The sequence below is a fragment of the Coffea arabica genome, chromosome 11c, assembly GCF_036785885.1.
Source record: "Coffea arabica cultivar ET-39 chromosome 11c, Coffea Arabica ET-39 HiFi, whole genome shotgun sequence".
NCBI classification, from domain to species: domain Eukaryota; kingdom Viridiplantae; phylum Streptophyta; class Magnoliopsida; order Gentianales; family Rubiaceae; genus Coffea; species Coffea arabica.
The window spans coordinates 29706357-29722682 of record NC_092330.1 but is presented as its reverse complement, the minus strand read 5'-3'; the positions used below and the strand labels follow the sequence as shown (position 1 = coordinate 29722682).

Sequence of the window (16326 nt, the reverse complement as noted above, 5' to 3'; positions counted from 1 at the left end):
TATTTTTTTATTTTTTATTTTTTATTTTAATAGTAAAATTATATATATATCCCTAATATTTTATTATTTATTAAAAAAATTATTATTTTATTCATTTTTAAAAATAAATAATTATTTTTTATTTTTTAAAAATAAAATAATAATTATTATTTTTTTATTTTTTAAGCTCGAGCTCGAGCTCGAATTCGAGCTTCACAAAATTAACTCGAACTCGGCTCGATTAGCCAAAGCTCGACTCGAGTTCGGCTCGTTTGCACCTCTAAATTCCTAACCTTGGAATAAAATTCTATCTTTTGACCTTATCAGTCAATTGAATCATGTATTCGTTAAAAAGACCTTAATTTATGTAGTCGTTAAGAAATTTTGGTCTAATGACTAAGTTAAAACTCTAAAAATTAGAGATTCTATATTCACGCCCTCATTTTTTAAATTTCGACCCTCCCTCTGTTGACAAAATTTAAAAAAAAAAAAATCATACACTCCTTGATTTATAATTTATTTCCTTTTGTTCTTTGAATTTTATCAACACGAAAAATGAACTTATGTCTCATACATAATATCTATATTTTACATGGTTTGGCAATTACGGTTGGAAGCAACACACACATCAAAGAAGCCCATTCTAGTGTAGAACCACCCTATATACACAAGTATTCATTTCTTAATTTGACCAACAGAATCAAATGAATAACAATGTTCAATAAACACCATTTTTGAGTGCAATCCATTAAAGTTTCCTACCTATTTTCCAAGCATAAAAGGCAAGAACAAAGTACCCAACTACCTTTCATTTGCATTGAGTGGGGGACATATGAATCAATAGGTTGGTTATTTAACAAATTTGGTGGGATCAACGGTGACTTTGGCACATCGACCTTCCAAATCAATCAGAGGCCTATCTGCTGTCTCAACTTATATAACAAATTATATACAACAAAGAATAGAGAGCACCAGTCCTGGGAAGAAAGCCAACCCCCTTCTATACCCCAAACAGTCCATTTCAATGGATCTTAGACCGTATGCTATAAGAGAGTAAATCAGACAATATCTGCAGGATCCAAATTCTCTCGGGAGCTTTGAGAATGCCTTGTATAAATATCATCAAATGGAAGATTGAAATTCCCTCCATCGTCATCCATTAAGAAAGTTCGAGACAACCTACTTGAGTTTCTCCAGTCCAAGTGTTCCTGTTCCTCTAAACTTCTATCGGAGAGATTATCGTGGTAATGACTTGTTTCACGGTTGAAATTTGGGGGCTCCATAAAACTAGTCTGCGGATCTGCACCTTGTGGCCGACTTCGCGCCCACCAGTGGCTAGTGGTAGGGTGTGCAACATTGTTCAACTCGTGATGTTGCAGCACACTTTCCTTAAAGAGAGGAGCTGATGTTGAAGCTTCAAGGTGACTGCGTGCTCTATCCTCAAGAAGGTGTCTCCAATTTTCATCGTATGTTACTTCGTTTTGTGTCAGGCGAGGCGAAGTCCATAAGTCGTTATTGCATTCCTCAGCAATGCCTGAAGAACTTGATGAAACCTCTCTTAAATCATTGGACTGCTGGGGCTGTGAGGTGTAAAACCAGTCCAGTATATATGGGTAGTCCCTTTGCTCACCATCCATTGGCAACATTGAATTTAACTGATAACCAGTTCCTAAATAGTTGACAGGTATTTCTCTTGACAAGTAGCTATTTCTATCGCTTAAAACTCGGTAGTTTGGGCTGAATTGCTGAAATCTAGAAGTGACATATGCTGGTCTCAGTGCCTGCGCTTGCAATTGTTGCTCTCTGAATCTCTCAAGAGCAAAAAGGAAGAGCTTGCCCGGAGTATTTGGTTCCCAAGAAGGGTAGCTAGTGCGAAAGCTGCAGGTAAGGAAAAAACAAGTTAGCCCAATCAAAACCAGCTAGACCCAACAGATAATTATGGAAAAGATAAAAACATTTTAAACCAAAAGATGATTATGCAGAAGATAATGGCAAACATACCCCAATTATTACATAGAAGTTCATTATCAGAATGGTTATTCTATTACCTCAAGAATGATTTTTCCATTTTTCCCTGGGAACTCCTCTGGAGGCGAGGTGCATTAAAGGGTGAACCATATCTAGAGTTGCCATGACTTTGAAAATCAAAGACACTAAAGCTGCCAGGAAATTAAGTGCTGAAAATTTCAGTTTGATAGAAAAAGGCAAAATTGGATACTAAAGCAATCTTCAAACTAATTTACTGAACAAAAGTATCAGAAGTAATGGTTAAAGTTAAGACACTAGCCTGCAAACATGACCAACACCTTCTACATCCACGGTGAAATCTACAATGAACTGCAAAACATCATCGACCCGCTGCAAAAATAGCATTTTCGAATTCAATAAAAAATCTTAGCCGTCGATAGCATTTCGCAGTCAATGTAGCTGATTGAAATTATAACTATGAAAACTTAAAAATAAAACCTTTGGGACAACAAATAGAAGTAAGTATGGTGTGAGAAAGATCGAAGCCATCTCCTCTAGCAGCATCATTCCTGTGTACTGCACAAGCAATTTCATTGGTCCATTTAGAAAATGTTAATAGAAATACATAAGCACTTTACATCTACATCGTTCATCAAACCGCTGATTAATGCAGGTAAAAGTGTTTCTAGAAAAGCATACAATCAATGGCTTAAAAGCATCACATTTAGGGGAAACTAGACCAAGCAAGCTCGCTAACCAACTCATAAAAGTTGAATTAGTTGACATGTCTAATCTTAGAATGACTGGAGTTTTAAATTGACTCTTATATCAAGTACAACAGGCACAATCAAGAATACCTGAAATAGGGTTTCAAACTCCATCCTCACAGCCTCAGTATTCTCTTTTCCCCGCCATCGCTTAGGCATATAATGTGTATGTTGGACAACAAGTGACATCATCCCCTGAGGGTCGAGGACAAGAAGTTCATCTGTCACCATAGCACGGCTAATAGCTGTTATAGTACCAAAAACTGCAGCATACCAGAACAAGTTGCGACCAAATATCTGCACATTTAAATAAACTATCATTAACAGAAGAGTATCAGTAAAACAGTTGTTCCAACAAGCACAAGACCTTACATGGCCTTCCAGCAGAGATTCTTCGAGAAACGCAACGATGATGAGAATAGCAGCAAATCCACCAGAAACAAGTGAGATAAACTTTGCAACAATTGATATCATAGGTGATGGAAATTGCTTTAGATATCCAGAAGCGTGAAGAATACTGGTATTTATCCGGTGCCTGAAGAAATGATCAACCTGTCAAAAAAAAATCCACAACATGATCCAAATAACCATGAATACGCTATACAAAAATATCTGAGATAAATCAAAATTTATAAGAAACAAGCAAGACTTAGGAGAGGTGGTTCAGAGTGTCCATGACCATAAACAAAGAATACAAGTCATTGCATACACCTTGAGATCAAATCTGTGATAAAGTGATGTGGGAATAATAACATGGGGAATAAGAAAAAATTATTATACAAAGAACCAAAAATATATTACGTGACAATTTAGAGAGGGAGGCAGAGGGATATATATGCATATATATATATATATATATATATATATATATATATAGAGACAGAGAGAGAGAGAGAGATGCAATATATCTTATGTTTCCAATGTGAACTATTTTTTGTCAAAAATAAAAACGATGAAAAAAATGCTGATCTGATTCAATTGAACTTTGACCCAATGCAAAGCAACTTAACATCCATCAAAACAGTTAGCTAAACATAAACATGATTTTTGGGAATTAGTACCAGGGAGGTGTGCGAAGAAACATTCAACTGATAAACAGAAACGTAAAAGAAGATCAAGATTTGAATTCAAGCCAAAACAAGAAGCCTTAACCACTAGTTGACCTGGGATATTAGCCCATGCATATTATGCAAAATTTGGCGTCAGAATCGATGCTGTTGATGAAGCATTGAGAGGGGAGGAACTAGAAGTTATCCAATGTGATTAAGCATGCAGACTCACCAACTGTTTGAAAATTTTCTTTTACCCCAAAAGGTACTTTATTAGAGTTTTCAGTTCAAATTCATATTAATGTAACAGGGCAGGGAAGATTCACCACTATGCTGCTTAGGGCAAGGAAAGGAGGAAAAGTGAGGCAAGGGAGGGAATAAAACTTGAAGAGAACAACCAGCAGAAAAAATAAGAAAAAAGGAGAAAAAGAAGAAGAAACAAATGAAAAAGAAAAAAACTAGTGAACGGGTTTTATTCATCACCTTGTCAACTACTTAATCTATAAAGAAAGACCTTTTCCTGTGGAACTTATACTTAACAGAAAACTCAAAGGATAGCATATTCGGCAAAAGGATATTGAAAAGAGGGGGGGGGGGGGGAGGGAGCCACACTTTTAAACAGTAATTGCTTCATAAGTCGAGACAAGTAACTTTTTTTTTTCGAGGAGGGGGGGGGGGTGGTGGTGGGGAGGAGAAAGCAGTAATTTGCCTAAGAGCTAAGCAAGGTTTTTTATATCCCATGAGCACATTATTTTGGCAAGTACTGGAACACACAATGTTGGTTTGGAAGCAGGAATGCCCTAAGAGTACTTCACTAATAAAATTGTAGAAGAGTTCATATGGTTTCTAGTCTTTCAAATTTTAAAATGACATCATTTAGGTCAATTTGCAGTTTTGCAGAATTTAATATGACTTTTGTATTTACTACATCTAATGTCTTGATTTAGAGTCGAAATAAGAATCCTATCAGGGTATTATTAGTTTTAAAAAGGCCAACATTATTTGGAAAGAGGTAAGTTCTACCAAAAGTAAAAAACAGGTTTAGGAGCCTATACATACTAGCATGTCTCCCGAATGAGACAGATTTGAGTTGATAATACATCTTGCAGATTTCAGTGTCTTCTTGGTCATTGTGTCATGCAATCTACCCTAAGCTGCACTGCCTAAAGGTTCTTAGGAATAATTCCTAGAGTTTCCTCTTCCTTTTTCCTGATCTCCCAGTCCCACTTTGCTACCTAAGTTTCTCTGCATTCTAATCCTTAAGAATCATTTCTAAATAACCAGTTGGCTTGCCAGCAGGTTGGTGCTGCATCAAGCATCCACCTCATGGTACAATGCTCCCTAGAAACAGTTTTCTATGATAAATAAGCTCAATTTCCCATAACTTTACATCCTCTAAAGAAAAGCTGATGTCCTAAAAGAGACTATCCCCAATTGCTTGTAGCTTTTAAGAAAGTGCCAGAGGCTCTGTATACAAAAATATCCCAAGTGCTGGCACAAACGCCAAAAGGTTTTTGCCTAAAAGAAACAACTACAGTCATTCTTTATCCACTCTAACCCTTTCAACACTAAGAAGTTTAGAAACAAAAGTAGAACAGCAACCAGAGAAATAAAAGAAAGATAACAGTCTATTACTTAAGATGGTTAAAAAAAGACGTTTAAATGATGTCAAAAAAATACCTCATTGAATTCCCTAAATATCCACTTTGAGAGATTTGACCATCTTCGGGATGATGCTGTACTTGGATGATTATAGAACTGTTCAGCATGCCTCAGGAAGAGGTAGACCAGCATGAATATTACAAGAAATGGAGAAAGGAGAAGCATTACAAAACCAACTATCATAAGCCTTTTCTTTAATGTTTTAGGGTCAGAAATAAATTCCCTTCGGATGCGGAAGTTTCTGCAGAGAAATGATATCTTGCTCAGAAAACATAGTCAACTTCAGCAACATAGAGACTTTTTTGCAACTTTCCACAAACTACTCTTACATCATATTAAGAAACATGTAAGCGAAAAGTAAACAATAAATAAAACATGTGAGCTGCCACTCAGAATGCAGTTATTAAAGATGCAAAAAGTTAACTGAGGAATGAAATTTAGAGCATTGAAAAGCATAAGAGGTATCAATTTCCAGTGCAATCAGTGACTTCAGTCATAAATGCCAATTAAAGAGCTTTGTCTTAGTCATTAATAGGACGTCATTCTTTACACAAGCTGCAAACCTGTGCAGATGCTCCAGCCTTGGCTGACAAGTATCAAAAAGCAATACACGTTACAAACAATAATATTTTGTGAATGTTTTGTCCCTACAGTAGCACCTATAAACTCTGCTTTGCATTTATAGTGAATGTATGATCAACTAATGATCTCATCTACCATGAAAGCAGTCAATGTTTCAGCATATTCGTTGAACTAAAGATGCAACAGTATCGATCCTAATAACATGTAATCAAATTCAGATATGGAAACTGAATGGCATGCTCAACAGAAGGCTCAACCTACTTGTGAACTCTGAAATCTTATGAGTAGTTTTTGGTAAAAGGAAAAAAAAGAAAAAGAAAAGAGGTAATGGGAACTACCGATCAAACATGCTTTGCAGCACACACCAATTTAAGGTCCACTCAAGGGTTTTTGTTAGAATCAACCGATATCGCACACCATTTGGACCAAATTTCACAGTTGGACCAGCTCCAGGCACCCAAGGAGAAATAGGAAGAGCAAGCACACCCTTGTTAAGCATGCCAATCAAGTAGTTCTCCTTCCGCATCAGTCGCATTACAACATCATGTATAGAAAGGTCCTTAACTACACATAACTGTTGTGACCTTTGGATCTGAACAACCTTTTCAAGAATCAATGCCCATGGCAAGGTTTTTATTTCATTATCCGTCACATTCAAACTGCAAAAGAGATGCAAAAGAATTTTTCAAGAATCCACATTGTACTAGAAAAGGTCTCTTACCATTAAGTAATAGAAATTAGATGTAACCCCAAAAATAAACTGCTTCACATTGGAAAAACTATATTCTTACGTAAAACAATTTTATGTACCTGTTGTAGTAGAAATGACGGATTTTCAGGGTGTCCTTCAACTGTGCAAAGAATTTCAAGAAACAAAAGATCCAGTAGATAGAGAATATTCCCAAATAACCAACAATTATAGCTTTTGCCAACGTAAAAGGCGTCAAGGGATGCTGATGAAGGGCTTCCTTGGCCAGATCGCATGGCTTAATTCCAGATTCCACTGCATCCATCCCACATTTTGCATTTCGAAGGCCATTCCAATCAACATACAGTAAAAAAAATCCAGAAAAGCATATGGTGAAAGCAAGACTCAGAAGCTCAAATATCCACTTTATTATAATACACCAAAGCCCTTTTTCACAATAGTAATTATAAACCCTCTCAAAGAACAGGTCCAAGTCAGCAATTGGTTCAACACTTGAGCTATCACCATTAAGAAGCCCCGAAGGGCTTTCACTCCCAGGACTTGGTGCTCTGTGGTAGTCAGACAATTCAATTTCGGGTGGTACATCATTAAGCAATCCTGCTTCTAAGGATGATTCATTTTGCCATTTCCATTTGAATATATTAAGAGCATTGGGACCTTTTTGCCCCCTGAACATCATTCATATGCGCTGACAGAAGACAAAAACATCAAGTCCATTCCCCTAGCACTCCAAGGCTCTGCTAACTAAATAAGGCTGAACAAAAAAAGGACAACGTTAGCACCTCCTGTGCCAATTGGATAACACCAACAGCAACATAAAAAGGGAAAATCAGAATGTGTAAACATGACAAAACTAACATATAGTGGGGGGAAGATGAAGCATAACAGTTAAAATTCTGATATCAATAACATTCTTCAACTGTAATCTTCTCATTCTTTTCTTGAAACTTCTAGGAATGAAGCAGAACAAGTGTGACCTTTCTTTCTTCATTATTTTCTGAGAAAAGGTGTTCAAATCACAATCCTATTCCAACAGACTAGCAAAATTATGTCAGAGTACAAAGAAGCTGATGCAGAATTTGGAAGCACCAAATCATGGTTGATGAGCCTAGCCCTTCTTAAAGTCAAAATTTTATAGCCCACTGCACCATATAAACCCCAAGAAAAAGCTGGTTGACGATGAATGATTTCTTGTTTAAGTTTACTATCAGTAGGAGTGTTGAACCAAAACACTAGAAACTAATCTTTAGTTCATGTCTAGGGTTTGACAACTAAACGTGCAACTGCATGCTAGTTGACATAAGGTTGAAGGTTTGGTCACAAAATGCCAATTCTTGACAAGTCATGGATTGCTACTAAATTAAACCAAGTTTACCTATTCCACAAAAAGAGGTAACATTGACTCAAAAACACAAATGGTTTTTAGCAATAAAGGACTGGTCTTGGAATTAGTGACATGCCCAATCTTTGAAGCCTCTCTGGGTGTCTTTCCTAGAAATTCTCTTCATTGGTCTTGAGCTTCATCTTATTGTCAATGATGCATCTGAATTAGAAACTACAAAAAAATAAGACAAATTCACCCCGAAGGAAATGGGGCATTCCCTCAAATCATGCCAAATTTCGTACTGACCAAAACTCATATCATGTTATTTTTTAAAAAATTTTATCAGTTGGAAAATGATATAACTGCAAAGGCAAATGCATCACCCAGGAAATGACAAAAAAACAAGTCCTCAGGTCAAGGAATGAACTTTTATGCTAATAACTCATAGTGCAAATCAAGGGCAATCTCGCATAAAAAGGTTCCCCGTACAAGCATGGTTCAAAGACTCAGCCGAGTCCAGAGTTGTCACTAGAACTTCAACCTCCGTTCCGTGATCAGTCCGCCGTATCCCGGAGACGGTAGACCCAGTGAAACTCATACAGACTCGGAAGATTCGGGCTGAGTTGACTCCGGGACTCAAAAGAGCAGCCGAGTCTACCAACTCAACGCGTATTGACTCATCAAATATCCATGAACGGAGGCCTTCACCATGATTTTCAGAGAATTTTCCGATATAAACAAACAAAAAAATTACCCGTATCCAATTTATGAGAAATTGCACAGAAAGACAGCCATAACAAATCAATCTTTAACCCAAAATTCTCTATTTGAAGACTCTTCGAAGTTAAGTACTGTCCTTTGGTTGCTTCGACCATATACGTTTGAAGCTGTACAAACTAAAAAAAAATAAAGGCATAATTTCAGAAACCTCCATCTACTTTACTAAAACCTTAACCCGAAGACTATAACAATCCCTCAAAAACATCCCAAAAAATATTGAAAAGGGAAAAATCCATCGAACAAAATCAATGTAAAGAAAACTACACCAAAAACAACCAAGAAAGCAAGAAACTAACCTGGACAGAAACCTTTCTTTTAGGCCAAACCCAAACTTGTCTCCTTTAAAACCCTTAAAAAGGGAAGCTTGTATAAGCGAAGGAGAAGCCGGAGGGCTACCGGAGGAGCTTCCTTACGCAAAGAGGAGAAGGAAATCGCGGCGGAGGGGAGGCCTGGGCAGGGGGAGTTGTCGTCTACTATGAAACTTCCGATTATTTACAAGAAGAAACGTAGTAGAAAACTTCAATTCAATTTTCTGAGTGAGAATATATAGCTTGTTTAGGAGTTTAGGGGCGTTTAAATTGGGTTTGGAGTGGAATGGGGTACTGGCATTGGGCTTTGGTGGGCTTGAGGTTGGTTTCGTGTTGGTTGTGGAAAGGGCTATTTGGATGGGTTTTGATGACTAGAGTGGGTGGGTTGAGTGACCGATTCTTTATGCAAAATAGATTTCATAGGATTATTTTTTGGTTCTCTTTTTTTTGGGCCAATTATGGGTAGATTTTTGGGAAGGAAAATCACAGAAAATCTGACACTGGGGATTGCCGGGGAAAATCTTGTTGCTACAATTAGTCCGGTACTGTTTTTAGTGTCTTTCTTTTTTGACCCATGTGATGCCTAACATTAGAAATGCTATCTGGCATCAAGTGGTTATATGCGTTATAGGGAATAAAGTCCCAATGGCTCTCTAATTATTAGCCAGGTGAACTTTTGGCCCCTTAACAATTAAGAGTCAACTTTTGGCTCTCGATCTATCGAAAGTGCAAAATGTTGAACCTTCTGTCAAGTTTAGCTGTTAAAACCAATGAAACCAACACCACGTGAGATGCATGCCGAAATCCTGGGGCATTTTAGTTCAAGCTGTTATCCACTCAGTAAAAATGAGTACAAATCAGTTTTACTTAATTGTTGGCTTTTACCATTCTCTCTCCCTCTACCGCAAGTGGTTGGAAGCTCTTGCAATTCGTCGACCATCATCACCAGTGCACATCTCTTGAAACTTCCGCTGGGAAATTACAGGTACCCAATCAGATCCTCTTTCCTGTAAATGAGCTGCGTAGAGAAACTAATCAAGGATAGTTGTGTGTTAGGCATCGGTTGTAGTTTGATTAGCAATCATCCTCCTAGCAGCAACTATATATTGATTCAAACATGTGAATTGGTAGTCCCTTTACGATTTGAAGTGCCTGACTGGGTTCTCCACTTCACGCTGTGAAAAGCAAATGATTTTCATCTCTTTTGAAAATCAAATACTATATCAGATACTTGTGAGATCCTCCCTTTTTCTCCTTTTTTTTTTGGGGGGGTGGGGTTCCAATTAGTTGTCTATTGCACCACCACGCTGTAAAAATGCACTTCTGAGGCCTTTTGTCCACTCATCACTTGATAGTTTCTGGGAGTATCACAATCTCGGATGATACAGCAGATATGAACTTGATGCACCCTTCTTGCCCAGGAAAATTTGGCTCAAGTGTTTATAAATCTTAATAATCAGTCCCTCTCACCCAGGTTAACCTAATGGTAGCTCTCGATGCTAAATTGGAAATTCTTTTTGGATGAGAAAACAAAGAAGAAAAAGAAAAAGAATCAATTATCTGCAACCACATGGAACAAAAAACTTGACTAGAAGCTCTTCACCTGCCATGGAGATTTTCTTCCTACAGCTTTTTGTTGGGGAAAAAATCTCGTTTTACCGAATAGAAAACTATTGGACAGACTAAAATGCCCTTCATATTTCAACATACGTTTCATGTGGTGTTAGTTTCCGTCAATCTTAACGACCGAACTTGACAGAAGGTCCAAAATTTTGCACTTTCGATAGATTGAAAGCCAATGATTTACTCTTAATTGTTGGGGGGCCAAAAGTTCACCCGACTAACAGTTAGAGGGTCATTGAGACTTTTTTCCCTATGCGTTCTGAGTTCCAAGTCGAGATGATCTCTGATATATTTTAAATTGGGATTGTCAATGTAATTGGGTCAGGTAGACTCCAACCCCAAAAAATATATTACCCATGGAGTGGTTTGAAAAATACTATGGGGCATCAAGTGATTAGATGCCTAACAAGTCTCAAATCAAGATGATCCCTAATGTAATTTAAATTAGAACTGTCAATGTGATTGGGCTAGGTTAACTTTGGTCCCAAAAAAAGTATGTTGAACCTAATCTTTAATTGGGCAAGGCAAAGATTGGGTCTAAATATTATGCCCAAATAAATGTGAACCGAACTTCGGTCTTACTAGGCTCAAACTTGATTAAGGCCCAACTCGTGCAATAATAAAACTTTATACACACATGCAAGCTCACACACACACACACATACATGCATACATACATATTATAGCATAAAATATTAATAATTTATATTAATTCATAATTGTTAAATATATACTATCTATAATTATGTATTTAATTATGAGTTTCAACTGATCCCAATTTGAACCTGAAACTTAGTTATTTTTGAGCCTTCTAATTTGGGCTTGAACTCAAATGTCCAAAGGTCAAAAGTTTTATTTAATTTATGAGTTAAGTTTGAACTCATCAAAACCCAATTTAAAAAACTCGATTGACAACCTACTTTAAACTCGTAAGATAACCTATGTGTTGGTGTAGTATTGTAAGGATGAAGTGGTTTAAAAATGCGATATGACATCAAGTGATTGGATGCTTAATAAGTTTCAAGTTAGAATAATTCTGATATACTTTAAACATATTCTAAGAGTAGGTCCATTTTTAGGGCATGATATCACTCAGTTTGTTTTAACTTTCTTGAATAATGGTGTTTTCAATACTACTATCAACTTTACTCATATAGTCCTCATCCCAAAGTGTAAAAATCCTGAAAATATCTCCCAATTCAGACTCATCAGCCTTTGTAATGTCCTTTACAAATTAATTTCCAAAGTGCTGGCCAATAGAGTTAGATCAATCCTGCCTGAGATTATTTCAAACTCTCAATCTGCCTTTATTTCGGGCAGGTTAATTATTGACAATGTGTTGGTCTCTTTTGAACTTCATCATCACATCAAAAACAAAAAATGGAGGCAACCGTAGTTTGATGTCACTCAAATTAGATATGAGCAAGGCTTTGATAGGGTCAAGTGGAACTTTCTCACTAGGATTTATAAGAGCCTTGGGGTTTGATGTTAAATTTGTCTATCTAATTTTCAAATGCATCTCCTCAGTCTCATTTTCATTCCTTCTCAATGGTGTCCAGTTTGGATCTATTATCCCGCAAAAGGGGCTAAGACAAGGTGACCTCTTGTCCCCCTACCTCTTTCTAATCTGCAAAGAAGCTCTATATTGTCTACTGTAGGAATCCTCCAGGTGTGCGAAGCTAAAAGGCATTGCCATCAACAATAGAGCGCCTTCCATCTCTCATCTACTATTCGCGAACGATACTCTCTTGTTTGGAGAAGCCACTGTTGAAGAAGCCTTGAATTTCCAGCATATCCTCCAACTTTATGAGAGAGCTTCGGGCCAAAGTGTCAACTTCGATAAATCTGCCATTACTTTTAGTCCTAACACTCTGCAAAGTATCAAGCTTCACATTTCCCAAGTGTTGAGTATGCCAATAGTTGACGCTCATGATAAGTATCTGGGGTTACCATCAGTAATTGGCAGATCCAAGGCAAAAGTATTTGCATCAATAAAGGACCAGATTTGGCATCACGTTCAAGGTTGGAAAGAAAAGCATCTTTATTGAGCAGGCAAAGAAGTGCTCCTTAAGGCTGTTGTTCAAGCTATCCCAAAGTACTCCATGTCATGTTTTCTCTTACCAGATAACATCATCAGAGACATCCAATCCATGGTGACAAATTACTGGTGGGTTGATACTTCTGAGAAACACAAGATACATTGGATTAATTGGGATAAGTTATATTGATCAAAGGACGGTGGTGGTCTTGGCTTTAGGAATATGAAAGCCTTCAATTATGCAATGCTAGCTAAGCAAGCATGGCGAATTCTCCGTAATCCTAACTCTCTTCTAAGTCTCATTTTGAAAGCCAAGTACTTTCCTGATACAGATTTTTTCCATGCTAAGTTAAGTCACCGACCATCACTTACCTGGAAGGCTATTCTCGAAGGAAGGAAAATCCTGGAATTGGGCTGTAGACTTCGTGTGGATTCGGGAGATTCTATCCAAATTTGGAATGATAGATGGCTTCCAAGACCAAAGTCCTTTCGCATCTGCTCTCCTCCCCGCTTTCTTGACCAGCATGCATATGTATCTGAACTAATCGACCATGATGCTCACTGCTGGAACTTAGGTTTAATCGATAGCATTTTTTGGGCGAGAAAGCTGAACTTATCAAAAGTATGCCATTGGAAAAGTGTTAGACGAGGGACAGATGGATTTGGCACCACTCAAAGAATGGAAAGCTCTCAGTTAAAAGTGCATATCATGCAATCATGAATTCCAGCATTCTTCATGTGGGGCAGCAAGAGCGGGCTAGCACTAGTTCTAACAACGACAAGGTTTGGAAGAAGATTTGGGCTCTCGATATCCCTAACAAAGCCAAGCACCTCCTCTGGAGATCCTATCACAACTCCTTACCATCAAATGATAATCGCATGAAGCGTGGAATCATGTCGGATCTCACTTGTGCTATTTGCAAAGAGAGTTATGGCAATCTATGCCATACTTTCTTCTCCTCTCCAGTGGCGGTGCAAGTCTGGGCGCTTGTCTTCCTAGAACGGAAAATTCACAGTTGCCATCACTCCAGTTTTAAACTCTGGTATAAAAAAATTATTCGCTCATTGACCTCTGCAGAATGTGAAATTTTTTCTATGTTGTGCTATGCAATTTGGAACAATAGGAATGTAGCTTTGTTCAATGGCAAAATTCAGAATCCTCTATCCTTAGTCAACTTGGCGGCTCACAGCCTTAGAGAATTTCAAGAGGCCAATACCCAACCTATTATGACTTCACCCTAGACTGCGCAACTGAGATGGTTAGCCCTGCCTTCTCCCCACTTTAAAATTAATTTTGATGCTGCCATATCCTTAGCTCAAAGCATCTTTGGCATTGGAGTAGTGGTCCATGAGCATAAAGGCTCTTTTATTGCTAGCCTTGCAAAGAAATTTGTTGGTTCGGTGAGTGCAGAAATAGCGGAAGCCCATGCTGCTAGGGAAGCGATCTATTTGGCAAAAAATCTATTGATTCCAAGCTTTATTTTGGAGGGAGATGCAGCTTCAATTATTAAGCTCATCCTTGATAAGGAAGACATCCTATCTGACTTAGGCCCGATTATTGAGGATATGCATTTAGCCTTACTAGATCAACATTGTGTTGATGTCAAATGGATACGAAGAGAGGCAAATAAGGTTGCGCATGCTTTAGCCAATCAAGCTAAAAATGCTAGCTTTTCTGAATCTCTTTGGAATACTTCTCCAATCTTTGTCAAGCAAATCGTGCTGGACAATTTCCGGCAACCTCAGTAATAAAATTTTTTTGTTTGTTTTCTTATATATATAAAAAAAGAGCAAGTCCATTTGGATAGGTCTTAGGGTGGATTTGGATTTGAAATCCTTCATTTGAGGTTTTTAGTGTTAACTCAAATTTGGATTTGAAATTCATCTTTTGAATGATAAATTTTGAGAGTTAAAACTAATTAAATTCAATTTTATCGAATTATTTGAAACCAATCTTCAGTTTGGTTTCTAACATTCTTGTAATTTTTTTTATTAGCCACTACTGATTTTGTGACTTCATACGTAGAATGAGAAATATTAATGGTGATGGTTGCCTAATGGTAAAAGAAGATATAGTTCTTCTATATATAAACTTTGAGCACATTTTTCTATTAAAATTTTTTATTACTTAATAGGATGATTGAAATACCGTCTTTCCACATAGATTTTAACTAAACCATTCTTCGTTTCTCTTATTTACTTTTCTGTCTTACTCTCAATGAAAATTTGCATACATAAATAACTTCCTTCAACCTACTTACATTAAAAAAAGGTGAAAAAGAACTCAACGACCATTAAACTATTACTCGAATCGACTTTTGACCATCAAACAATTTTTCGTCATAAATTGACTACTAAACTAACTGATCAACACATCCGTAGTCATTTCGCGGATTTTGGCTCTTAATCTAACAAATAATCAGAACACCTAGGGGCATTTTTGTCCACCACTAAGTGTTAATTATATTGGATGAATTCTAGAGTTGGTGAAAATACATACATTTAGTACTATTTATCTGAAAAAAGGAAAGGTGTAGCTATTACCATTAAGAAACTTAAAAGGAGCTGTTTTGTTCGAACTTAATGGAGTAACGGCATAGGGTTGAGTTCCTGGTGGACAAAAATACCCCTAAGTGTTCCAATTATTTTGTAGATTAAGAGCCAAAATCCATAAAATGGCCATAGTTGTGTTGATCAGTTAGTTTAGTAACCAATTTATGATGAAAAATTGTTTGATGGTCAAAAGTCGACGCAAGTAATAGTTTAATGGCCATTGAGATTTTTTACCCTTAAAAAAAATTCTTTCAAACTTATACTAATAAAATATTCCATACTATATAAAAAGGAATTTGTCTTATACTACTCCTTTGATTCAACTCCCAGTTATAGGCTTATTTTAATTATGTCACAATAGAACATAAAAAGTAGATATAGCATTAGGTACAAGTATTTTAAGCAAGGAGTATTGCAAGGAGTAGATATATTTTAAGCAAGGAGTAGATATAGCATTAGGTACAAGTATTACTTCAATTACTATCTTATCCTTATCTGTTTCAAAACTGATTGCAATTCACATTAGTTATCAGACTATTGTATATTTATTTATTCTGTTGCTCTTCCAATTGCTAAGTAATTTATTGTACTTTTATTGCTAATTAAATTTATATTATATGAACAACTATCAGTAGTTGTTTGATTTGTTTGATACATGGTCTGTTCTTCTTCTTCTGTTTCTATCATTCACATTTTATGCTACGGAATATAAGTTGTGGGCTTTGCAGTCTGGTATTTCTTTGATAGATATGTTCTTCTCTCCTGGTGTCTTGTTTATTGCTATATGATTTAAGTTTATTTTGATTATAACAAATATCAGTTCTCCTTGTACGTATCTAGTTGTTTATGGTTTTTACAATTTATTGGTCCTTTGCCCTTTTTACATGATAATGCAAAAACCCTGAGTTCTAGTAATTCGATCCTCTTCTTTTTTGTTTCAATCTCTGTGTTCTAATAATTTTTTTAGTCCTCTTCAAATGCAAT

The 16326-nt window shown here is 36.7% G+C and overlaps 1 protein-coding gene across 2 annotated transcripts; it reads right to left on the bottom strand.

Annotated features, from left to right (window-relative positions):
• Positions 1-773: 773 nt before the first annotated feature.
• On the bottom strand, positions 774-9357 carry LOC113717271 (autophagy-related protein 9-like). Of its 2 annotated transcripts, XM_027242026.2 has the most exons (10): positions 9117-9357; positions 6818-7470; positions 6346-6666; positions 5444-5666; positions 3087-3266; positions 2805-3011; positions 2446-2523; positions 2267-2337; positions 2028-2138; positions 774-1857 (listed from the first exon to the last, which is right to left on the bottom strand). In XM_027242026.2, exons 2-10 carry the CDS (start codon positions 7393-7395, stop codon positions 1038-1040), a joined length of 2589 nt encoding a protein of 862 aa, XP_027097827.2. In that variant the 5' UTR covers positions 7396-7470; positions 9117-9357; the 3' UTR covers positions 774-1037. The 2 variants fall into 2 exon arrangements, with proteins under 2 accessions (XP_027097827.2, XP_071926653.1); XM_072070552.1 differs by lacking the exon at positions 2028-2138.
• Between the last annotated feature and the right edge of the window lie 6969 nt (positions 9358-16326).

Coding starts and splice junctions, on each gene's coding strand:
- LOC113717271 (XM_027242026.2), bottom strand. CDS start 7,395: ATGATGTTCAGGGGGCAAAAAGGTCCCAATGCTCTTAATATATTCAAA. Junction 6,667..6,817: donor CGTCATTTCTACTACAACAG/GTACATAAAATT, acceptor TCTCTTTTGCAG/TTTGAATGTGACGGATAATG. Junction 2,139..2,266: donor GGTGTTGGTCATGTTTGCAG/GCTAGTGTCTTA, acceptor ATTTCCTGGCAG/CTTTAGTGTCTTTGATTTTC.